Raw genomic sequence first — 26,974 nt, 5'->3', positions numbered from 1 at the left:
ACCTGCCTCAGCCTCCCAAAGTGCTGGGATTACAGGCGTAACCCACTGTGCTTGGCCCACAGTATAGTTTTTTAAATGATGTGAAATAAGGATTTTTTTCCCCCAAATATGTATTAAAATTATGTGTCCAGCACTAGTTAACCTCTTTAAGATAACAGTTAATCCTTTCACTACTGAATTGCAATACTGCCTTTGCATATATCATTTCAGTACTTTCATAATTTTTTTTTTTCTGGGTTATCTTGTTTCATTGGTTTTTTTTTTTTTTTTTTAAACGGAGTTTCGCTCTTGCTGTCCAGGCTGGAGTGCAATGGTGCGATCTCAGCTCACTTTAACCTCCGCCTCCCGGGTTCAAGCAATTCTCCTGCCTCAGCCTCCCGAGTAGCTGGGATTACAGGCATGCGCCACCACGCCTGGCTAATTTTGTATTTATAGTAGAGACAGGGTTTCTCCATGTTGGTCAGGTTGGTCTCAAACTCACGACCTTAGGTGATCCGCCCGCTTTGGCCTCTCAAAGGGATTACAGGCGTGAGCCGCGCCACCTGGCCTCATTGGTCTATTTTTTATCTATTGTTTTATCAGTAGCAGTCTATAGTAATTTCCATAGCAATATAAAAGTCTTAATTTACATTGTAAGTTCATTCTATAGTTTCCTTTTTCAAAAGAGCCCTTTGCTCTTCCATGTGAACCTCCTTGTGAAGCTTCATCCTTAAAAATGCCTGTTGAGATTTGGATTCTAATTTCATTGAATGTATCAGTGTATTTGAGGAGAAAGGGCATCTTTATGATACTGTGTCTTCCCATTTATGCACAGTTTATCTTTTTATTTATTTAGGTCTTCTTTTATAGTCTCAGTAAAGTTTTAAAGCTTTCTTCATAAAAATTGTGATGACTTTTTATTAGCAATATATGCCTTACTCTAAGCATTTTATAGGTGTCAGTGCTATAGTAAATAATAGCTTTTTATCTAGCTATTTACATACACACACACACACACACACACATCACACAATTACATGTAGGTATATTTGTATTCTAATAGTTTGGGGATAATAAAAAATAATTGAGTGTTATATGAATTTATATTGTATTTGGAAGTCCTCATAGACTGTTTTAGTCATTCTAGCAATTGTTGATTCTTAGTAATTTTTCTATATTGTTTCCAGTAGATGAGGAATAATGATAGTTTTTTGTTTCCTTTTCAATCCTCAGACTTTTTTTGTTTCTATGTTTTGTCTAACTGCACTAGGCTGGAGACCAATGGCAAAATTGGGCATTCTGAATATAACCCTGTGATCAAAAAGATACTTTTTACATTTTACTTATTCCCAGTTTACTATAATTTTTTCATCATGAAGGAATCTGATTTTACAGGGTTTTGAAAAATACTCTACATCTAGTAAAAATCACTGTTTTAAAAATTATTTAATTCACAAATATTGTGAATTACATTAAGAGACCACCTAATATTAAAGTCACCTCTTTAACATTGTATGTGGTTTTTAATACATTGCTGAATTCTGTTGGCAAATATCTAAGATTTCTGCTTATTTGTTAGAAATCCCATTGATTGAAAAGTTTCACCTTTTTTCATTTGTTTGTGTTTTGTTTGTTAATGTACTGCATTGTGGACAGAGCTCATGTTCTATGTGATACTGATACTTTGATATTTGTTTAAATTTGTTTTGTGGCCTAGGACATGGTTAAAAAAAAAAACTTTAAAAAATAGTCTGCATCTCTATTCTAGAAGGAAATATTCATAATTTGGTTCTGTATCAGGATTCTATAAATTTTTATCAGCTCAAACTTTTTTGTGTTGCTCAAAATCTTCTAGATTATTATTATATTTTAGTTTGCTTGATCTATAAATTATTGAGAAAAATGTGTTAAAATATCACAATGTCATGCATTTATCTTTTTTTTAAGGTAAAAGTCATTGATTTGTATATTTCCAGGTCACATTATGTGGTAAATTCAGGTTTTAAATCATAATTATCTTCCTTTTATCATTATGTGGTGACTTTTTTTTAGTCACAGTAACATATTTGCCAAATGTTTCCTTAGTCTGAAAACAGTATTAATTTGTTTGGTTAGCATGTACCTGGTAAATATTGTCCCCACTTTTACCTTTAACCTTTCAGCAAAACTTTCTTGAGTTAAATCTGACTAGAAAATCTCCATCTTCATCCAATTGACTTTAATCTGATTAGTATAATGACTTACGCTTCCATTTTTTCCTTGCTTATTTATTCCTTTCCTCCTTTCTTCCCTTCACTTGGATTTATCGAAATTTTAAATTTCCATTATTTGTCTCTTCTTTGTTCATTTTAACTATGAAAATTGTATTTTCTAATTTTATTTATTTTTTATTGTTATTGTATTCTGTTTATTCTAAAATACTAATTTGTATACTTCTCACTAAAGTCAAAATTTAGTAAAAAGCCCTTAGGTTGTTTACTGACCCTTATTACTGATTCCTTGTTTACTTTTTTTTATGTTTTTAAGTTTTGAGATGTTTCATGTTCAGTAGATTTTAATCTGTGGGAATCATGGGCTCCCTGGGTCAAGTCCATGTCCTTCCTCAGAGTGATTTTACATTAATGTCTTGTTACCCCTGCAACATCACTAACCTGGAATCTTTTTTTTTTTTTTCCCCCACTTAATTTTTCAGCTCAGGCATTTTCACACCATACTCAGCAGTATAAATTCAAACATGAAGTCTTTGTGAGGTATAAGCAAATGGTTTTAAATTTCCACTTACATCCTAGGCAAAGATAGTACGTCTTAATGACGGTTAAGTCAAATCATGTTAATTGTCATGTTATTAAAGTAGGTAGCTAGACATATGCATATACGTATTTTTTTCCCTAGTACACCCTTTCACTAAACATGTAGATTTTCAGGGGTCCTGAAAATCTCATTTAAAATCCTTATTTTAAAGGTGTTAGTCCCAATACACTACCTTGCAGAGTTGGAAAGCCACATCTCCCCTTCTGGGGTGAACAAAAATATTCAAGCCACTCAATTGCCAAAACTGATAGCTCTCCCTTATCCAAACTATACCAACCAAAAATTCAGATCCAGGGCTTACCTGTTCACTTCCCAGTTCTATTTTATTTCTTGCATGTCTTGCCCCTGGAAATATCCTTTCCTGTTTTTCTGATCTCAGTCATGCATTTTAAAGGATGCTAGTTATATCTGTAACATTTTATCTAGAATATCCAATGGATGCTCATATTGGAAATGTTTTTAGTTTAGTTAGTTTACCAAAATTTCCAACTATTTCTAATATAAGCCTGAAAGGCAGAAATTATTTTAATTTCTCAGTTGCGACTCAGTGTAGTTCAGTCATCTGCTCAATGTCAGAGACATAATAATTATAAAACAAGATTTAAACCATGCCGTTTGACTCTAGAACCCTTTATGTTTCCATGACATTGAGCTGACTTTTTGGATGGGCACAGCCTAGTGAGCCGAATAGCAATATCCAGTAAAATACAGACCACAAAAACTATTTGCAGATAAAACAAGCTTCCCTTTATGGTTCTAAAATATTTTAGGAAGGTGAAACTCAGATTATATTATGTTATGTTATATTATACTATATTATATTATATGTATTTTAAATGACGAAAGGTAGAGAACAGTAGTTTCAACTCTAACATATCTTTAGAATGGAAGCTGACTTTTTAAGAAACTGGGAAGTGACAGTATATAATCGCAATTGCTTTTTTTCCCCCAAAAATAAAGATCATCCATGTTTACGATAGCAAATTAGAATGCTATATGAAATAATTAAAGTAGAATAATCTCAAATTCCATTACCCTGAGACAGCTACCAGGAACATTTTGTTGAGGATCCTTTCAGTATCTTTCTATGTATATACACACATACACACATTATTTTGTATAAATATAAGATCACAGATTTGTAATATCACTTCATATTTAGTGTTCATGAAGAAAGACTGGCAAGTAAATCCAGATAGTAGCTTAATGCTAGCTGATTATATTTATGACTTTGATTATTTTTTAAAATTTCTGAATAAATATATTTGTATATTTTAGATGTCCTTACACTTAACCATCCAAATAGGCTTCACTGGTTTCTGGGATGCAAAGATGAACACAATATGGTCCTGCTTTTAGGATGCTCATTGGATGTCAGGGAAGAGACAACATTAAAATTGATGGCTTTAAAATAGCCTAAAAAATGTATGTGCTGTAGGAGCACAGAGGGTTGGTTTCTTACCCTGGATGATGGGGAGGGAGTGTGAGAAAATTTCCCAAGGAGGTACACTGGCTTGACTGGAGAAAGTCAGAAGAAGTCATCAGGAGAAAGAGGAAAGGACTGGCTTTCCCAGCAAATGACATCATCATACTTGTTTGGTGGAAGACCATTTAGGTAGCAGTATTGATAATTAGTTTGGAAGGAAAGTTGAAAAGGCAGTACCTGAAGGGAAAGAGACCAAATAATCCCTGTAGGATGGAATAAATGGAGTACCTACAAAATTTTGGTAGTATTCTAGATATTTTTATATTCTATTTTATTTAAAAAGAACTAAAACTTACAAAATGTCCTTCTTTACTGAATGGCCTTGGAGATGTGATTTTGTCTTCTCAAAAGAATTTATTTCTTAATATTCACATATTAAAGTTACATACACACAGTTTTTCCCACTGAGTGATGACTATGTATGCCTTAATTCCAATTTTGTCTGAGTATTACTCTGAATTTTTAAGGAAACCTTTTATTTCTGTTGACTGAGAGGTCCTTTGGTCTCACTTTTTATTGGTGGTGGGGGTGGTTGTTAAGGATCTGGGACAGAAAGTATTGCATGCCCTTGGGAAGCAATATTTTGAAAGATAGTTTAACATACTGACTGTGGACCAAGTATCAGAAAAAAAATGGCTACTGTTTTATTAGTTTTTGTTGTGACTGTGGCCCAATCAGCTATTTTTCTCTGGACATCACCTTTATTGTTCAATTTTTAAAAAAATGTTTGAAGTTCAGTCAAAATGGAGGACTGAAAGATGAAGAAGATACTGCCATTGGTTTCAAACAGTTCAAAGGGCAAAAGAGAGGATAAACCAAGTAGAGTGTGATTGTAACACAAAGTAGAGTTTGGAGAGTGCTAGCAGAGAAAGACCAAATAGTGGTTTAAATAATGAGAAAGGCTTACGGAGGTTTCTTTTTGATACCTGGGTTATGTTGTTTTTCTTCCACAGGTGTCCTTAGTGTCCCATACGTTATTACAAACGTGAACACACATTTTGCAATCACATGTTGAATGCCTGACTACCTTGGTGTATGTTAAGTGTTTCAAGGACAGAGAACATTAGCCCTTCCTTGCTGTATCTCTGTGCCTGGTCCACTGCCTAGCACAGAATAACTTCTCAGCAATATCTGTTGAATTAATTGTTCGAGAAAGCACGCATATATGGTGCTCAGAACAGTAGAAATAGCATAAAGCAAGACAGAGGTAAACTTTTTCTAGATTAAGAACAGTTCATTTGGACTGAAATTCAGGGCAAACCAAAGGAAGTTGAAACGTTTTGCTAAAATGGTTGGGTGGAGTGTGCAGTAGATGGCAGGAGGCTCTGAGGTGAGATGTTGGGGCTTGAGTTATCAAGTGATGGAGGATCACTGTTGTAAACGCAAGGAACTGAATGCAGTAATTCTCCAAGCCTCCAGCCTATCTCCAGCTGTAGAAGTCAGAACTTAGATGTGCTAACAATAGTTGAGATAGTGAATCTGCATCCAGTCTTTGTATAGCCTGGGATCCCACCACACCCATCTTCCCTCTTTCTAGACCCAGCTACTCAGTAGACTGTGCAGCCTTTCCACTTCAGGTGCCCCCTTATTAAAGCAAAGCTGTCATGCTGAGGACTCAGTGCCAAGAAAAAAGTCTTTGGGAAAATGGCCTTTTGCCTTGCAACATCCATCTTCTTATTTCTCCTGGTGGTCACTGTGAACTCCAACCCATTGTCTGGATTAAATAAATGAAAAATGAGATGATAGAGATCTGGGACTCCACTGGGCATTTGGATTCCTTCTCAGTGGGGCTAGGGTCCATCCCTCTCACACAGGTAATGCAAGATTCATTCTTTTCCTACTGGCAACACCATTCTTACTCTGTATAAGGCTCTGAAAGAAGCAATTGTGTACATGTGACTGATTAATTCCAGCAGTCTTTGATATAATTGTCCAAAGATTTGCCCTGGTACTAATTTAAAACACAGTAGCCAATTTAATAAAACTAACAGTTTGCAGCCAAGGCCTTTGTTATTTTGTTTTAATCATCTTTTACCACCAATTGAAATGATTTTCTACTTTCTTGGTGCAATAAAACAAAATAGAAGGGAAAGAATGGAGGGACAATGTGGAAATTATAAAAGATCTAGAGCTTCAAATCCCCGGATAAGGTAACAGCAGTCCTGAGATTTAACTGGTAATTTGTGTCAGACTGAGATTTGAAGGGAAGACATTTAACAGTTTGGAGGAAACTCCACACCTGGATAGCATTAAAGAAGGGAGAGAGGAAAAGATCTACAAAGAACTCTTGTTTTTTCCTGAATGCAACCAAAGGCGATGTGTGACAGCTTCCCCAAACATTCTACTGGTGATGGACAGGTCACTTGATTACAGAGCAGGGGCTTGTGACAAGCTGACCGGTCGCCAAGGACTCTGGGAGCCAAAACACCAGATACAGTTGGAGGTAAACAAGGCATGCTGCAGAGTGTGAAAATCGAGGCCAAGTCAGGGCCAATGAGTCCAGCGGAGGGCCCCAGTGACAGCTGGTGATTGAGCGGCACTAACTGAACACAGTTGTGGAGGGCCAAGGGCCAGTAAGGAAAGCCATCTCCTTTCTCCTCCCTGTGGCCTCTCTGGGTGGCCAGCAATTTTATTACTGGCAGAGGGCAAACCCAACAGCATTTTCGAATTTGGCACCACATCTAAACCATTTGGGGACTGGGCTTCTCTTTCTTCTCTCCCCTTACCCTCCCCAGGAGTGGCTTGAGTGTCATGAAAGCCAGTGTGCAGTTAGCAAACTACATTTCCCCTCAATTCTGAAACCCATGTGCACTTGGGGAAAATGTAATCCTTATGTTTCTGATTCATTTACACTTAACTCATCAAAACACTATTTTGTAAGAGCTATTTGATGTCCACGAAGTCTTCTGAGCCCTTTTGTAAGCCTTGCTTCTTAGAAGCAGGAAGTCACATTTCTGATGAGAGAGAGAACTTGAACCTAAAAGGTTGAGTTTGTTTTGAAATGAAGGCTCTTGGAGGGTCACATGAACCTGAGCTTAGCCAAATGCGTTCTCTCATTTCCTATACCAACCCCGTCACCCGCACCAGCTGCCATGACGTTACTATGTCAGCTCTCTAAGATTTCATTCTGAGCAAACAAGGGAGACTTCTCTACGATCAGAGGGAGCCGAGTTCAAATGTGAGTCCCAAGGTCTGGCCAATGTCCAGCACTCTGTTACATAGGGGAAGAAACACCTGGACTGGGAATTAGGAGCGCTAACTTCAATTCTCTGTTCTGCCATTGAATGGCTGTGTGACTCTGAAGAAGTGGCTTCCTCTCTTTCAACTCAATTCTCTCATATGTCAGTCTCTCAAGTGTCAGTCCTGGCGTTGATGATCTTCAATGCTCTTTCCAGGTCTGAGAGTTTTTCAGTTTAATTCCTAGACAGTAGGAAGTTTGAGCATCTCAAAATTCTCTGCTTAAAATTTTTGGAGACTGACTTTGTATACACAGAGCTTAGCTCAAGAAGGAAACACAAATATGTAGAAATCAGAGCTGGATGACTTTGAATATCACTCACTCCAAGTATCTCATTGTGGGATGGATACTAAAGCCCAGAGATGGGAAACAAATGGCGGTAAGTCATATGGCAAGTTAATGGCAGAGTCCAGCTGTCCTGGCATTTTTGACTAACATTCCTGGATGGAAGTTTCTAAACTTTTCACTTCATAGGATTTTGAAACTGGGGCAAAAACCTAGTTCCCACTCTGACAACAAGAATGTAAAAGCCAGCATCAGAATGGAAGGGGAGCTGGCATTGCTTTGCACAGCGAGGTGGTGTCTGGCTTGTATTAAAGCCCATGAGTAAATGATTAATCCTGGGTAGAAAACAAAGCCTGAGTCTTGTAACGTTATAGGTATTAGTTCTATGGAAGATTAACCCCCGATCCCCCTCGGGACCTCTTTAGAACATTGGACTACACTTTGAGAATCAGTGGATGATGAAAACAGGTGGTCTCACAGGTCTTTGTTTGCCTGCTCCCAACACATACACACACACATGCAGGTACTCACACATGCATGTACATGCACACACACAAATGCATGCAAACCTGCACATGTATGCCTCAATTGCTCCTGTATCTCTACATAGGAAAGAAATGTTGTGGCTGAAGGTGAAGTGCCTGTATGCCTGCCTCTGATTCACAGGCCAGCAACTGGAAGGCACTTTTGAACTCCTCCTTGTTTCATCCCAACCCAAATATGCCTCTATAGCTGCATTCATTGTGTGTTTCAGTGATGCCAGTAACACAGGCTTCTTTCATAATACACTCACCTGCCTCCTGCTATTGATTAGTTATCCAGGTATTTTTTCCCGTTAATATCTCTCAGCCCCATCCAGTACTCTCCATTTCCACTTGACTACCATAGACAACTGTCATCATCTACTTCTGTTTGCCAACATTGCTTTTCCTCCTTTACCATTTATGGTCTATGCCTCCATCCTTATTTCTATCCAGATATACACACATAGTCAAAGAGATGTCCTAAAACCAAATCTAATGAAGATCTTCTCTTACCTTACAGACACTCAACGGCTCATCACCACTCTCAGAATGAAGTCCAGACGTCACAGCAATGAACTCTGGAACCATCATGATCTAACCCCTGTCAACTTCTCTGGCCTCTTTGCTCAACCTCTCTTCTTGAAATTTTACCCTCAGCCACCACCCTGAGCAAGCAGTCTCACCTTCCTTTCGTGGCTTCATTTTCTTGCCTTGGCTTAGTTGCCACCTCTTTCAGGAGATTCTCACTGATCTGTGAAGCTGAGTGAGGAGCTCCTAGCCCATGTGCTTCCCTTAACATCACATCTTTCACACTGTTAGATATCACTTGTTTATGTGTTTACTTTCACATTAAGTAGACTAAGCTCCTGGAAGGCTGGTATGTCCCTTACTGACTGGTTTGTCTTCACTGCCTACTATAGGACCTGTTACACAGACAGTGCTAAATAATTGCCTGTTGAATGAATGAAACACAGAATTACACCTTCTGGCCCAATGCCTTTGCTTTAAGGATAAGAGAGCTGAGGCCCCAGGAGGAGCAGTGACCATGCTATAAGATTCTCATTTGTCCTTTCAATCCTCAAGTAACTAATCCACCTTGGAAGTTAAAAAAACGACCTCCAATATACCAGATATGATGTGTATTATCATGATTTTCTGGCCACTTATTGATGTACCACAGGGTTTACTGATCAATTTATTCATGCATGCATGCATTTATTTCATCTGCATTTATTGACCATCTACATGATGTCTGGCCTTGCACAAGAAGCTAAGGATAGAGAATAACATGGCAGATATTACACAGCCCCCACCTCTAGTATCTCAGTGTCAAGTTAAAATGCCACCCAGGAAAAATGCACCAAAACATTTTGAAATTGTCTTATCAAGGAAGAGCTTTGTAAGTCCTAAGAGAAAGACTGGGTCTAGTTGGAGTCCTGAGAGTCCCACTGTGCCTGGAGGCTTTCTTTAGATCTACATGGCCAGCCTCCAAACTCAAAGTTCAGACTTACTAACAAAGTGACATATAACCTGCTGCCTCCGTCTTTACTTAATTAGATGCACTGAGCACGGTTGAGAGCTAAAGGATAATCTGAACAGAATGTCGGAGCTATGACCTACCCCTTTATTTTATAGAAGGGGGTCTTGGGCCCACAGTTGGGGACCCATCTGATCAAGGACACAGCAAAATTTCAGGATACCAATACTAGAATCCAGGTCTCCTGATCCAGGGCCAGCACGTGGTGGGTTTTCTCTCTTATTTTTTCTTTAACTGAGTTACAAAGGTTAAAGTACAATTTCTTTTCCTTCTTCTAACCCAACACTGAAGCATAGCAACTCCTGTTAGAGTTTATGGGAAACTGCTTGATGTGTGTGTGTCTGTGTGTGCCAGAATGTTTGCCTTTTGCACATACTCTCCGTCATGGCTCTGGCCAAGAACAAGCCTAGTGAAAAATCAGACGATAGAAAGAATCATGAGCATTTAAATCTTTATAGTTCACAAGATTGCATCAGGTTCTTGCAAGCCTATTATCTTATCAGTTTTTCCCACCACTCCTTGTTAGACTATATGGACAGTCACCCACTTTGTCTAAGGGAAGGAACTTAAGCTCAAACAATGGAAGAAACCTGTTCCACAGCAAGGCTGGTGCTGGTGTTGGAGTCAGATCTCCTCATTCCAAATTCAGCATCTCTAAAGTGGTGTCTGAGGTTGTGTTTTAACAGACACAACATAAACCCACCAAGACCTGCCCTCATGATTCTCAGTGTCTCCAAGCACAGACTGAATAGATTTTGTCCACTCCTCTTGCCAATGCCCAGTGTGAGATAAATTCCTCCATTCTTCTCACATCTGTAATTGCTCTGACAGCTGTTATTTTCCTTCTCTTTCCTCTTCATTTATTTGTTTTCTTAAAAATCAGGAATTGGAGCAGCACAACCAAGTCTAGTCCATCCTACCTACCCCCAGGGTGAACAGAAAATAACAAAGTAGTAGGTGACACCAGGACAGGCATTGCAACCTGATTTCACTAACTCATCATTTCCAAAGGAGCTTCCTCAGTAATGCCAGTCCTATGATATGTGATAAGAAAACAGCGTACCTTTTTCAAACAATGTCAGAATAGACTACATAAAGCATTCCAGCAATCTCTGGGAGATTCACAATGAAAAGTAACATGTTTTGTGAAGTTCTGCAGAATAAGGCCTCTTGAACAGAGTTTAAACTAGGATTCCTTGCAAACACACAGACCTCTTTTTCCCTCTCAGAACTGATATTAATATGTCATGCAACTATTAATCCATAGAAACCTATAGAAACATTTGGACATATCACAATTGCTCTATCTGTTTTTCTGCTGACAGATATAGACACATTTTCTCTAGCAATGTGGTGCAGCTGGATGATTAAGACCCATCATCCCCTTCCCCAAGGTAACAACATTTATTTTCTCTCTCTCTTTTTTTCATTCTTGCAGACAGGGTTTCACTCTGTTGCCCAAGCTGGAGTGCAGTGGTACAATCATGGCTCACCACTGCAGCCTTGACCTCCCAGGCTCAAGCGATCCTCCTCCCACCCTCCTGAGTAACTGGAACCACAGGTGCACACCACTATACCTGGCTAAATTATTATTATTATTATTATTATCATCATTATCATTATTATTATTATTTTGTCAAGATGAGGTCTTTCTATGCTGTCCAGGCTGGTCTTGAACTCCTTGGCTCAAGCAATCCTCCCACCTCAGCTTCTCAAATTGTTGGGATTACAGGCATGAGCCACCGCATTTGGCCTTCATTTTCTTTTCTATCTATAACCTTGCTCTTTAAAAAACCTGACTTCAATGTCTAGGCTGTGATCATTTCTCAGGAGAACCATCTCAATTCTAACCAATAGTCTGGCATGCCAGGAAGTTTCTTTCCACTCAAGTTTATTCATGCATGTTTATAAGAGGCACAAGGTTGAAGTGGCTAAGAATCTTACCTCTAACTCTTCCAGAGGGAAGTTTCTTAACGTCCTTAAACATTAGTTTTCTCAGCTGTAAAGTGGAACTAATAATAAAAGCTCAAAGAATTTTTTAAAAGGATTAAATAGGAAAAACTTTTTAAAGCACTTAGCACAATGCCTGGTACATAGCCAATAAATGATGGATATAATTATTACACTCGTATTACACTTGTATAATAACACAAATAGTCCTAGCTTAGAGTCATCAAACCCATTATTTTACCAGCTGGGTGTATGTGGGCCCGTTACATAGTTTATCTGAGCATCTTGTACAGAATGGGGGAAAAAATCTGTTGAGGACATTAGGATAACTGTTTGAGATTATTTATTAATGGGCACTGTGTCAGGTCCGTTGTAAAGACCTATTACATTTTTCCTATCATTATATGGAGGACAGGCCTAATGCATTTTGGATACTTCATTCAAATATACATTTAAAACGCCTTCTCAAAGCCTTTCAAAATCATTCTAAAACAGGAAGGGTTATGTTAGCTACACACAATTTTCCATATAGAGTATTGCTTTCTTTCTATTTGGATGGCATCAGGATTGAGCAGATTATTTTATCTTTAATGATTAGCTGAAAGATAAGAAAATACGGTGGATGAGATAGTAATTTTATGGTTATGGAAAAAGATTCTGTTACTTTGAGGAGAGGTTTCTTAGCATGTTGTAAGTAGACACGCGTTGTGTGGCAATAGTTCCAGTCCAGTCATGAGCAATTTTAGTCCTATGTGTTTAATCAGCCTTCTTAGCATTTCTTCTCTTATGACTCATGGGCATCTCAAACACAATATGTCTAAGACTGAACTCTTGTTCTACCCCATGCCCAACAAAACAATAAATTAAAATATATTCCTCTATTTCAGGGAATAACATTTCCCTCATTCCAGATACCCAAACCAGAAATTCGAGAGTCATTAAACAGCTACTTCTCATTAAACTGCTTGAATCCGAACTATCACCAAATCCTGTTGGTTCTACCTTTAAAACGTACCTCCAATTCATTCACTTTTCTATGCAAATAATCATCGTCTTTGGTTTGGACTGCAACAGTCAACCCTAAATGGATTCACTCACTCTTCCTCAATCCTTTCTTCACAGAGTACCAGGGCAGTATTATAAAAGCTCCGAACTGATTGGTTTAGTCCCTCTATTTCACAATCAATAAATCTAAACTCAACATGAGCCACAAACTCTTCATAATCTGGCCCCTTCTTTTTTTATTTATCTAAATTTATGGGGTACAAATGTAATTTTGTTACATGCATAGACGACAGAGTGAAGTCAGGGTTTTGGGGGTAGCTATGGTCTGAATAATGTACATTGTGCCCATTAAGTGATTTCCCATCATCCACTCCGTTCCATTCCCCCACCCTTCTGAGTGTCCATATTGTCTGTCACTCCACACTCTATGTCTATGTGTACACATTATTTAGCTCCCACTTATAAGTGAGAATATGAGGTATTTATCTCTCTATGTCTGAGATGTTTTCCTTAAGATAATAGCCTCCAGTGCCACCCATGCTGCTTCAAACGACAAGATTCCATTCCTTTTTATGACTGAGTAATATTCCATTGTGTACATGTACCCAGTTTTCTTTATTCCATCATCCACTGATGGATGCTTAGGTTGATTCCATATCTTTGCAATTGTGAACAGTGCTGTGATTAACATATGGGTGCAGGTATCTTTCTGATATAATGATTTATCTTCCTTTGCGTAGATACCCAGGACTGGATTGCTGGATCAAATAGTAGTTCTATTTGAAATTCTTTGAAAAATCTCCATGCTTTTTTCCATAGAGGTTGTACTAATTTACATTTTAACCAGAAGTGTATGAGTTCCCTTTTCTCCACACCCTTGCCAACATCTGTTATTTTTTGTCTTTTTATAATAGTCTGGCCCCTTCTATCTCTTTACTCATCTTCTACAGACTCTCTCTTAATTTAATGGGGAATTATACTCTATTATAACGTCTTGTAATAATAGTCTTCAGTTTGTAATTATAATTTTACGTGTGCTATTATTCAGTTCTCCTACCAGATTATAAGATTCAGAGTTACACTGCCAGTACAAACATTGACATGCAGAAGGTACTCCTTATTAAATGCATGAGTGAATAAATGTAGAAACAAACAAATGAATAAATTTATCAATGGAGCTATTAGTTCAATTTTTAACTTCTATGGGTCTCAGTTTGCCCATCTGTAGAAGAGAATCTATAATGGTTCACTCACTACAAAGTTTAGTAGTGCATTCGAGTAATCTATAAAAATTTATGTAAGCAGTTTTGGTGGTATTAGCACCAAACAGGAGCCCTTCACCCTTTCAAAATTGAGAAGGCACTTGGAGACAGCACTTCTATGGCTGTTGCTGACCCTGGAGATCAGTTGATTTTGTTAAGCCCTTTTGCTTATCCTAATATTCCCAGAACCCATATTTCATTCTGAGAAATACTTGGCCCAAGACTGATGAGAGGGAGTCATAGGTGGATAACGCCTGGTTTCCAGAACCAGAGTGAGATTGTGCTGACTATGTGCTCCCCTGGCCTGAGCTAAGAGAAGTGGTATTCATTCTGGGCTTGGAAAAACAACTCTCTCTACTGATGCTGCTCATCTCTTCTGGTGGGTGGGACATCAGAATGTAGGCAAAACCATGCTGGGCAGGCGTGGGAGAAGGCCCTGCTCAGGAAGGGGTCCAGCCTGAATCATGCATTTCAGCAACAGGTTACTGGAAATCATGCTGGTTTGGCCATGTCCACACTTCCTAAGCCGCCTCCTCCTCATCTGCTTAAATGTTCAAAAAACAATTAAAAAAAATTGCTTTATTCTCTTTTTGGTGTTTATTCTATTGCTTTTGGAAAGAAGAAGATCTAATTTTAGTATTCATTTTCTCCATCCATCAAGATACCATCTTGTTCTTTGTCAGACATTATGACAATGACTGTGCTCTGTTTCTTGCCAGGCACACCCTTTGGGGTCAGACAAAGGTATATAAAACTTGGCCTTGGCATCTATTAACTGGGGCATCTTAAATCATGACCTTATGTCTTATAGTCTGAGCTTCTCCATCTAAGAAGTCAGGCATGCTGATACCTAAACATCATTGGTAGACTTATAAAAAAGTACTGAGCATATATGAGGTTTTCACTACATGGTAGTTATTGTTAGCAGCAATGTTAGTGCTACCAGTAGTGAATGCTACAAGAATACTAGCAATGCGAAGGTGGTTAACACAGTGACTAAATTTAAGCTCTGCTGAGAGCAGAAACTGGGTTGGTTTTGTTACTTCTTGTATCTTCAGAATGTGTCATGGTTCTCAGCAAAGGGATTGTACTAAATCAGCATTTGATAAATATATCAATACATAAAAGAAGAATCAGAGTAACTTCTTCATAAATGCTATTTCCCTCTTAACTTCCTGTTTCACCTTGGATTCTGATAACATTAATGGATATGCAGTAGGGCTGACACTGAAATCCCAATTTAATGAATGAGAAATTGAGGTGTGAAGGAGATTAAAGACGTGGCCTATCTTAAGGATATGAATAGACAAGTCACAGAACAGGAAATGCAATTATCCAGTAAATGTATTTGAGTAGATGCTTACTTAAGAACACATAACCGAATGTCAACGAGAAGTCATATTTTTCCCAACAAAGTGGGCAAAAAAAGTGCAAAGAAAAAATACTTCCATTATACCAAATAATAAGCAGTCATGATACAAAATAGCAGGTCTTGGCACACACTGCTGGTGGGGTGGAAGCTAGTTCACCTGCCCAGAATGTCATAGTTGTGTCCCTTAAAATGAAAAAGACCCATATATTGTTTATCACCAGCAATTTCTCAGTATTGACCCTAGAGAAATGCTTGCATGAATGCATGTGCCTACAAGGATGTTTGTATGAGAATGCTGACTCCAACATTTGCTTGTGGTAGAAAAATGTATGAAGTGACCTAAATGCCCACCATTAAGGGTATGGCTAAATTACATGTAGCACATTCATACTATGGGATACTGTACAGCAGCTAAAAAGATTGAAGTATATCTAAGAACTGAAGTAGATAGATATCCCAAATTAATACAATTTCCATCCCAAAGTTAGACATTTGATCTGTGGTCGAGCACACCCTTCTGACAGGCAGTATGCTTGTTCTTTTCTCCCTTCATTTTTTCATTCATTCATTTATCAATCTTGACTGAACATCCACTTAGTTTCAACCATTTGAACTGTGGTAAATCTCTTCAATGATCAGCTGTTATGCATCCTTCAAGTCTCAGTTTACATGTCTCTTCTTCCAAGAAGCCCTGCTTACCTATTCATGCTGGGTTAGATACCCTTCCCATGTTTTCTCACAGCCCCCTACCCCCCGTGCTCCTCACACCATAACACTTTTCATGCTGCAGTATAATATTTTTCATTTAGAACCGTGTGCTCATGAGGCCAGAGATCACGTCTATTAATCAGGGCTGTATTCCTAGCACAGAACAGACATTTAATAAATACTTGTTAAATGGGATAAGTATTATTTAACATGGATTATATTAGATTTTCACTAGTTGATGGATGGATGAATGAATAAATTAATACACACAAGAACAAAGGATGGAAGACAGGGTGAGAAACGGAAAGAGCTATAAAAAGAAATGAGGCTTAGGGAAAATAAAGAAAGAAAGAAAGTGGTGACTCAGCTCGAGAGCCATAGAAACAGCATGTAAGAGCCACCTGTGCCTTCACCTGACCCTGATTTGGGCTAAACTTTCCAAATCCTCTGAGGCTTAATATGGCATCATATATCAGTGTTATAACTAAGATCTGAAAGCAAGAGACTCATCTTCTGAGAGCCCACTTTGTGCTGCTTCTGACTTATTCCTTACATGCTCAACAAGTATCCATGGAGCCCCTACTGTGTCATATAAGTGTCATAAATTCTGTACTTCAGGTGAAGGAAAAACCACAAGCACTGTTAAATATAATACAACACAAACTGTGATCAAGGACTAAGGATCATGTTATAAGAAATTCGTATTCCAAACAGGCTGGGATCCCAGGGATGGTGGCTCAACTAGCTTTCATTATTAGTTAGTAGGGGACACTTCCGGTCTCCGTTCAAATGTCATCTCATCAGAGAGGACTTCCCTGACCATCTATCTAAAAATCATTAAATCTTTTCCAACTGAGATATTATACGATAACATGCTTCTTTTATCTCTCCTCAACTACACTGTAATAATCAACGAAAGCAAAAACTTTTTCTTGCTGTATTCACTATTGCATCCCTAGAGGCTAGAAAGTAGTTAAGCTCATGTTGGGAGTCAACAGATATTTGCCGAGCAAGTGAATTGATGAATGAACTAAAGTTTCTGATTGATGGGTGTTCAAAGCATTTGACATTCAGAGGCAGAAATTTGGATCTGATTTGTAAAATTTGGACACACAAGAACGTCCACCCAGATCATATAAACATCTCCTTTCCTTATGTCTATTCATTTCCCCAAAGACTTATATTGAGAATGCCAAGGAGGTGAGATAAAATAGATATAGATTGTGTTGGAAGCGTTACAGGTCTGAATGTGAGAGAAGAATTAATAGATGACTAAATTGGGATACACGAATAAGCCAGTTGAGAGAGATAACTTTTAAGAGTGTTTCTAGCTCCAAATTGAGGATCCTAAGAAAACAGAGGCATAAACAAACACGCTTGTTCAACCAGAGAATGAATGATCAGGAGCACTAGCTTTGGAGTTGACAGATCTACTTAAGACCCCAGCTTTGCCCCTTGATAGTTGTAAACTGTAATCCACATTCCTTCTCTGAGTTTCCAGTCCCTTTCTATAATCTGGGGATAGGACCGCCTACATTGTGGGGTTGTTGGGATGATTAAATCAAATGAGATTATCTATGTAAAGTCCCTATTTAGTGCCTGACACAAAGTACAAGCTTATTACATTTTGGCTTCTCCATTTCTCTTCAAATGCTAAACTCCTTCTCATTCTTCATTCCAGAACCATTTAAAGAACATTTACTCAGTGCTTACCTTGTGTCTATAATTGTTCTAGGTGCTTGGAATGCACCGGGAGAAAAAGAGGAAAAAAATCTAGCCCTCAGGGTGTTTACATTCTAGTTCTAAGTTTAGACTTCAATTCATCCAAGTTTGTGTTAGAAACCTCTGACTCTGTGTTTCTGTTTCTTTCATCAGAATATTATTTTACTGCAATGGCACTGCTTGCCTGTGCCTCTCTTTTCCCATAGACTGTGAGCACCTTGAGTTTTCAGCACCACTGGATCACCATTTCTTAACATAGTGCATAGTGCCTAATAGATACCCAGTGAATATTTGTTGCATGAAGTGATGGATGAATGAGACAGACCAACGAGTAGATGGATAATGAGAGTGAGCTACTGTTCACTGTTCCTGGTTTGCTTTATACTTTTCTTTCTTAGTTTTGTCCAGAGTATTTACTTCTTGGAGAAAGCTGAAGATTTCATATAGGCCAAGGAGCACAGTGCTCAGTACAGAAGCACTTGACAGCCAAGTGGAGAAAAAGATGCTTCCCTGTTATTTCTTCCCAGCCAGAAGCATAAAGAACTGCCTGTGTAACTTGTGTTATTGGACACCAAGACATCAAGGGTGGGCCACAGGGACTGACTGTGGACTAGTGGCCTCTGACTTGTAAGCCTGTCTTCCGCTTGCTATATTTAGAGCTTTGACCAGATCGGATGCATTTCTCGGCTCTAAAATTCTGCCTTTACGTTACTGCAGTAGGAGGTAGTGTGAGTAGCGGTTAGGAAGGTGAAATTTGGAATTAGACTTAGGTTTGAGGCCTGTCTATGCCATTACTAGCTGTATGAGGTTAGTTTAATCACTTCTCTGAGTTTAAGCTTTTTCACCTACCTCAGAAGTGTCTGTAAGGCACTTAAAGCAGAGGAAATACTTAGTAAAGGTTGTCATTATTATTGTGGTCCACATTTCAGAAGGGCATCCAGAGCCAGTGAGGTTTCCTCTGGGTACTGATTCTTACAGATAATCCCTATTGAATTCCTTTTACTACAGAAAAGTATATGAATCACCTGTAACCCCAGACACTTCTCTGTGTCTGCCCACAGAGAAGGGCTTAATGTGTTGTCCTCTCATTGTACAGATATGGAAACTGAGGTCCAAATAGGTGATGTGATGTGTCTTTGTGTCATATGATGAGTTTGTAGCAGAGTTGGCACTGGTCCCCTTTCTTCTGATAGTGGCATTTCTCATTCAATAGAGGGGTTTCCACTTAAGGGAGATGGAGATGTTCCACATTTCTTTCTTGTCCTGGCCAAAAGTAATCAGTCTACTAGAAGTTTCCATGGGGTAAGCACAGAAGACTCTCTCTTCATCACTGTCATACCTTGGGAAACTATCTCCAGTGTAGATAACAGAAAGAATAAATATTTTTGTTGAGAGAAAAAAAATGAAGACAAAGGTCAAAGGGAATCATGTAATGGGTTGAGTCAGGAAAGAAAAAGAAAGCATTTTTTCCCTCTCCTCTTTTTCTCCAAAACAGTCTTTATATAGAACTTGTATAAGAGCCAATTTATTTGATATGGAAAAAATGTGAAAGCAGCAAAATACACATACACACACATACACACACAAAGAGGTATTTGTGGTGGGGTTCAGAACTCAAATTACCAAGAGATAAAGGAGTTGAAATGGTAGGTTGATTTGGAAGGATGTGTTTCTCCTTTTTCAGCCTCAGAGAACATTCAGGTCAGGAAGTCCAGCCCAGCCCAGCCCAGATCTCCAATAAACTCCTTGAAACACAAAAGAGTACAAGAGGAAGGCCAATGAAAGCCTCAGTCTAGCCCTTGTGCCTGTCACATAGTAGGGACTAAAGAAATATTTGGAGAGTGAATGAAAGAACAAATTGTGCGTAAGAGTGTCGACCTCAGTACTGATGATTTGGCATAGTATGTAGCACTTTTACAAAGTAGGTAGGAGTTCAGCACTTAAGTTTGCATGCCTTTAGGAAAGGGACTGGTCTGAGTCATCCTAATACTGTTTCCAGTGCAGAATCTGGCATATAGAATGTTCTCAGTACATATTTGTGAATTGAGCAAGTAGTTGCATGAGTGAAAGAGAACTTGGAGATTCCTGGACCTTGGAGACAATTTAGAGCAGTGGCTATTAAACTTTAACTAGCATCCAAATTACCTGGAGAGGCCCTGCACTCAGAGTTTCTGATTCACTAGGCTAGACTGGGGCCTGAGAGCCTGGCCTTTCTCAGTTCCCAGGTGATACTGATGCCGTGGGTCTGGGGCCACACTTTGAGAACTTGTTTTACTGCACTGGTTTTTAAACTTGGTTGCAAATTATAATCACCTTATGAGATTTTAAAAGTTCTAATGGTCAGGACTTATTCTTAACCATTAAATAAATATCTGAGGGGATAGAGAGTGGAAATGGGATACAAGGGAGACCCAGGCAATTTTTAAATGTCCCAGTTTTTAAATGTGCAATCCAAATTGAGAAGAACTGGCCAGGCACAGTGGCTCAAGCCTGTAATCCCAGCACTTTGGGAGGCTGAGGCAGGCAGATCACGAGTTGAGCTCTCAGACCAGACTGGCCAACCTGGTGAAACCCCATCTCTAGTAAAAACACAAAAATTAGCCCAGCATGGTGATGCGTGCCTGTAATCCCAGCTGCTCAGGACGCTGAGGCAGGAGAATTGCTTATACCTGGTGGGTAGAGGTTGCAGTGAGCCAAGATCGCACCACTGCACTCCAACCTGGGTGAGAGTGCAAGGCTCTGTCTTGGAAAGAAAAAAAAGAGAAGAACTAATCTAGTGCAACCTCCTGCGTGCCAAGTTGAGGCATCGGAAGACTAGAAAGGACAAGTGACTCACCTAAGAGGGTAGAGGCAGTTAGTGATTTAGCTGAGATTTAGCTGAGAATAGAACTAAGCTAAATCACTAAGGGTGCTTTCATTTATTCAGTTTAATTTTCACCATTTCACACTTATCAACCCATGGCAGCTCTCACAGGTTCATAACTTGAGGCAAAAAAAATGAAAGCTGAGTTTAAACTGAGATTTTAAAACATCTATTATTTCTTCCCTCCATTGTTTTATAAAGAAAGTTTAAGTGGAAGCATATTATAGAACTCTAACACTCTAGACAAGTGAGGAGATGGAAGAGACAGGGTTATGGAATATTTTTAAGGCAGGACTATCCTTTAAATTTTAAGTACATTCTCAAACACAAACCACGTGCTCTTTGAGTTCTTAAACAGCTGTTCCTCATCTTTGATTCAATGAATTAGTAAGAGTTTGCCTGTGATGTGCACATTAATTGCTAGTATGTAAAAGGAAGTGCTGGTAAAGTGTTTGAAAGTGGTTCTGCCCTTTAAAAAGATTAAAAGTTTCCTCTAGAACTTGGTTTCCATTAATGATTGGCTTAGTGAATATTTTCAAGTACACAGAGCGGAGATTGTCTTACATTATTTTAGAACCAAATAAAGAGCCACAAAAGGCCTATAGAAACCATTGACACCCAAATTAGATGGCGAAGACTCTATCCTTTTTGTAGATTAAAACAGAAGTTGGAATCATATCTTTAATTGAGCACCAGTTGAGTGCACTGGCTTAGAAGTCAGAACGAAATTCCAATCATTACCTTCACCACTTCCTAACTGTGTGATCTTGGATGAGTGACTTCACATCTCTAAGCCCCAGTTTTCTTCTTTGTAAAATAAGAATAGTACGGCTGTGGTTGTGGAGAGGATGGAATGAGTAAAAGATGCAAAGACCTTAGCCCATTTTCTAGTACACAGGAAAAGCACCAATGGCTTCATTATAAGATGGTCTTCCTCCTAAGACAGAAATTCTGAGGATGTCTGGGGAAGAAGTAATAGAGAGGTGACTTGAGAAGTGAATAATTTTTTTTTTTTTTTTTGAGATGGAGTTTCACTCTTGTTGCCCAGGCTGGAGTGCAATGGCGTGATCTCGGCTCACTGCAACCTCTGCCTCCTGGGTTCAAGCGATCCTCCTGCCTCAGCCTCCCGAGTAGCTGGGATTACAGGCATACATCACCACACCCAGCTAATTTTTTTGTATCATTAGTAGAGACAGGGTTTCACCATGTTAGCCAGGCTGGTCTTAAACTCCTGACCTCAGGTGACCCGTCTGCCTCGGCTTCCCAAAGTGTTGGGATAACAGGTGTGAGCCACCTCCCTGGCTGAGAGGTGAGTATGAAAGACAAGTACTACTTCACATAAGAGCAGTGAGCATCCAAAAACAGTGACGGAAACCCAAAGCTGCAAAGGCCTTAAGGATCAAGTGGGTTTGAACCACTGTTCTGCCTCAGGAAATAAGACAAAAACAAACGCTGTTAAAGTTGATGTTCACTTTCCAGCACAATTTTTGTGCAAATATCTAGGACTGTGCCCAACCCCCAGTCAATCTACTATAACTTCACCCCTGATTCACCCACTGAAAAAGCAATCAAAATGCATAAATTGTCTTCAATTTAATATAAAAAGAAAATCATTCACAAACTTCAGTTCTTCTACTTTCATTAGTAATAAATGATTTTCTCACTGCTACTCTCATCCAACCTCCTTCATTTACTATTGGAATGACTAAAATTAAGAAAGGCTTATGAGGCTTAAGGTCATACATCAGATTTGTCACTAAATCCAGGTCTAGTGGTCCCTTTCCCATTGCTCCTCCCATGATATCAACTCTGCCATGTTAAGACAAATCTACACCCAATGATGGGTTACAATCCATAGAATGAGTCTTGGCTGTGATGAACCTTCCCTTTCCTGTCCAGGCCTCTCTGACCTGCCTCACGTTTCTCCACAACCCACCCACTTAATAAACTCCCTATTCAGAGAGTGCACTTACATGTCTATGAATTTCCTATTGAGATGTAGGATGGAGGCCACATCCACCTGGAGAGGAGGGTCCCGGACCACCTTATACTGCAGGGGCTTACACTGTAGACAGAGTGGGGTATCTGCAGTGGAGGTCAACATGGCAGCATCGATCTCTAGGTGCTCGTCCAGCGTGTAGATCTGGATGCCGTACACCTCCTCGCCCACGTCCCGGAGCCTGATGGTCAGTGGGATGTCACAGAAGACATTCTGAGGACCCAGGGAGATGTTCTTCCCACTGACAGTCAACAGTTTGATGTCATTGACAGCTCCACTGGAGTCCCAGTCAGTGGAGACAAAGGTCACCCAAATGGTCAGAGACTCAGGGACCAACGGGTAGAGGAATTCCAGCTCGAGGTAGCAGCCTTGAGGCTCAGGGCAGGCTGGAGGAACTGTGTGTGGGTTGACAGCTGAATTTGGGCTCCAGGTGCGGACACTGGACTTACAGGGCTGTTCAACATCAGGATGACCTACGCAGAAGAGATGAGGGAATGAGTTCTTGAAGAAAGAGCTTTATTCTGATCCTTAGAGTTTCCTGTGGACCCCAGGAGAAACCAGCCTGACTAGAACTTAGACAGAGGGGAAAAGGAGAGGAAGGTTCTTGGTGTCTTGGTGAATCTGCTATACACACAGCATCCATCTCATCCGCACCCCTGCAATACAGATTTCAGAGGAATCACCAGACATTCAGTCAAACTGCTTTCATCTCATTACTGAGTCAATGTTCAGACTTTCCTTCCTCATTTTCCACTTAGGAGGCTGTGCTGCCTAAGATGAAAAGAAGTAAAGGCTCCAAATATAGAGTGAATCGATCAGGTTCATACAACTTGAAGTGTAAAGGTCAGCATTGGAACCAAGTTTTGTTTCATTTTGGAATCTGCATTCTTTGTTCTTGTCCCTATTGGATGCAGGGAACTCTAGAATAAATTAGAATCCTTGTGGTGTTACTGCCATTGGTAAAACCTACTTGGAATGACAGAAATCCTAACCCCACCCCCTGACCAGCAAAGAATATGTGAGCATAAATAGCATCCACCCTGCAGACTGAGGACCTGGGAGGAAACTGTCTAGAACCATGAACAACAGAGCTGGAAGGCAGCCTTGGAGCCCTCTTATCTCTCCTCCTCCCCTTCTCTACATGCAGTCATTCCATACCACTGAGCTTCTCTGCGCTCTGTTCTGTCTGACTCAGGAAGGGGAGGGTTGGGTGAGGAGCAGGGAGAAAGAAGGAGGGATTCTTCTTCTCTTTCCCTAGGGAGATGATGCCTCATCCCCACTGATCTCAGCCTGCAGCGACTTCTGAATTTTTCTCTGCTGAGATCACATCTAGACTCCCAGAGAGCTCTTCCTTGCACTACTGAGAAAAAGAACCAGGACTCAATGTAGTGACTGGCTCTAATTTGTTTAAGGGAGCCTCATGAGAGAGACAGACCAGATGGTAAGATGAAGGACCTCAAGTTGTCCAACTAGCCACCTTAAAAAAAAATTAAGAGACAGAGTCCTGCTCTATTGCTCAGGCTGCAGTGGAATGGTCTGATTGTAGCTCATTGCAGGCTCGAATCCCCCTGCCTCAGCCTCCTGAGTAGCTGGAATATAGGCATGTGTCTCCATGCCCACCTAGGCACATTCTTTTTTTCTTCAGCATCAGTGGTTTGTTGGGAGGGTGGTGGTGACCCTGGACATTTCTGAAGCAAATAAGGAAAAAAAAAAAAAGATCTTTGCTTAAAAATGCTTTGTGGTAATGTTTCAGGGTAACAGGAATCACTATAATGTCAACACTAGAAAGTTATTTGGAGTGAAAAAACTATGCCAGTGAAGGCTGTAAATGCCTCTAACCTCCTTGCCTCTGCTTAGCCAAGAAAAGAGAGAAGCCACCAAGTAGAGATGGAGAAGAGAAGAGGAAAAGAGAAGGAGGGGTGAGCAAATACACAAAGGCTTCTTAGATATAATGCATCAGAGCAAGAAAAGATGGATTTAATTACAAGATTTCCTCTATCTCTCCTTGGCTAGTTTCATTCATTATTTGCAGCAACTGCTGGCTCAAAGCAATCTGTAGTTTAGGGGAAAAACACAAGTAGGACTCCCCACCTAGCTGAAGCCTTTCTTCTTGTCTACTTTCCAACCCACTGAGTTCCTGACTCTCTTAACTTTGTGGGACGTTGACACACATGTATCACTTATTCATTCAGTCAACTTCATTGAAGGCAGCACATTACAGTATATGAAACACATCTCCCAGTCATTAGTTAACTCATCTGATTGTCATCAAAATCCTGTAAGACAAAATCGTTGTCATTTTGTCTCTATCAAAGAGCGCTGTTTCACTCAATGCCATGCAGCTTTTGCTTAATACAGTGCGCCTGGTCCATAGAGAATTCACATAGTGGATGCTCAATACATATTTGTTAAAGGAAGGACCTTCTATCCGGTTAACATCGAGTTAAAAGTTACAGCATGGAACATTAAGGCATGCTTCCTGATGGTGGGTGCCAGGTGAACATTCCACCCCTCCATGGGCTTTCTCCTGCAATTGGCAAGGGATAAAGTAATCTTTCTCCCTTCCTTGGAGAAAATGACTGTCAGTGGTGGGAAGCCACAGGAGAGCAAAGATGACAAATCTGCCTGGCTCATCCTTCCTCCCTAGTTTCTTGTTAATCAACAGAGGAACCAAATGCTTCCAAAGGACAGGAAGGTGGGTCTGGTCATTATACTCAAGCAAGTAAACAGGAGTAGAAATCTTAGCAAAGCTTGTGGTTGTCTGGTTATTAGAGACAAACCCTTAGATGTAAAAAAGAGTCCCTAGAGGCACTGAGTGTAACCATAACCAAAGCAGCAACCTCATTAATAATGCCAGCCTTCACGAGTTGCCCATCCTCAATGTGCAGGCACTGTGCCAAGGACATTACACGCCTCAGGTCTTTTTACGCTGGCACTAAGTCTGTGACGCAGGTCTTATGAAATTCATTTTACAGAAGAGGAAACTGAGACTCAGATGGTTCAGAAATTCCCTGGCAGGGAGTAGAATATGATATTGTTGGTCCAGGCAGTGTGCCAGGCTTTGAAGGAATGAAAGTTGGGTTAAAATATCAGTTATAGAGTTTCTTACTGTGTTACCTACTGTAATGTTACCTACCTCAGGGTTGCTGTAAACCTCGAATAGGATGAGATCATTAATAGATTCTCATAAATACATTAGTTCTGTCCTGGAAAGTAGGGAGGTATTAACAAGGAAAATATTGGTAAGAGGAGGTATTCTAAGCATGAAAACATTTGGGAGAGAGTGTCAGTTAAGGTTACTATGGTTTTGAGTACAATAGTAGAGCCACAAATGCTGAGGCTGGTAAGCTAAGTAGAATCAAGATTGTGAAGTGGTTTGTATACCACTTTAAGGAAACTGAACTTTATACTGAAATAGATAAAGAGCTACTGAGAAATTTTAAGCAACTGAGTGACATCAGAGTTGCCTTTTAGGAAAACCACTGTTGGCCTGGTGTGGCGGCTCACGCCTGTAATCCCAGCACTTTGGGAGGCCGAGGCGGGCAGATCACTTGAGGTCAGGAGTTCGAGACCAGCCTGACCAACATAGTGAAACCCTGTCTCTATTAAAAATACAAAATTAGCTGGGTGTGGTGGCACATGCCTGTAACCCCAGCTGCTTGGGAGGCTGAGGCAGGAGAATCGCTTGAACCTGTGAGGCAGAGGTTGCAATGAGCTGACATCACACCACTGCACTCCAGACTGGGCAACAAGAGTGAAACTCCATCTCAAAAAAAAAAGAAAAAAAAAAAGAAAAAAAAAAAGAAAGTAAGCCATCCATCCATCCACCCATTCATTCCATTTATTCAAAAAGTAACTATTCAGTGCCAGGTGTGTGTCCAGAGGTAGGCTAGGCTCCAAGAGAATAAGTTTGCCAACATGATCTCTGTTCTCAGGGAGCTTTTAGTCTTGTGAGACCAGTTAGGAGAGTACTGGACTAATGCAGACAATACATGAACTGCAAAAAAGCATGCAAGGAGATGGCAAGTCAGAATTCCAAAGGAGGAAAAATGAACACAGCTGGTAGATTGATTGGACATGTAGTTGCAAGGTAAGGACAGGAGCTGAAGAAAAGAAGCAAAGAGAGAAGGGAAGGAAGGAGATAAGGAAAGGGGAGGAGGAAGTGTGGAAGTGAAGAAAAGAATAAAGAAGAAAAGAGAAATAAGCGCAGAAGCCCTGTTACTTCATTATTAA

General features: G+C 39.8%; 1 protein-coding gene across 2 annotated transcripts in view; it reads right to left on the bottom strand.

Annotated features, from left to right (window-relative positions):
• The window catches only part of PAPPA (pappalysin 1), a 247,697-nt gene that overhangs the window by 143,805 nt on the left and 76,918 nt on the right, over positions 1–26,974 (bottom strand). For both annotated transcript variants that reach the window (XM_003911313.5, XM_021927804.2), the window contains exon 7: positions 22,716–23,214. In XM_003911313.5, coding sequence (XP_003911362.2) covers positions 22,716–23,214 — 499 coding nt within the window. The remainder of the gene's footprint in view (positions 1–22,715; positions 23,215–26,974) is intronic.

This window comes from Papio anubis, chromosome 13 (genome assembly GCF_008728515.1).
Source record: "Papio anubis isolate 15944 chromosome 13, Panubis1.0, whole genome shotgun sequence".
NCBI classification, from domain to species: domain Eukaryota; kingdom Metazoa; phylum Chordata; class Mammalia; order Primates; family Cercopithecidae; genus Papio; species Papio anubis.
Note: the sequence above shows the minus strand (reverse complement) of the source record. Positions and strands in the feature narration are given on the sequence as shown.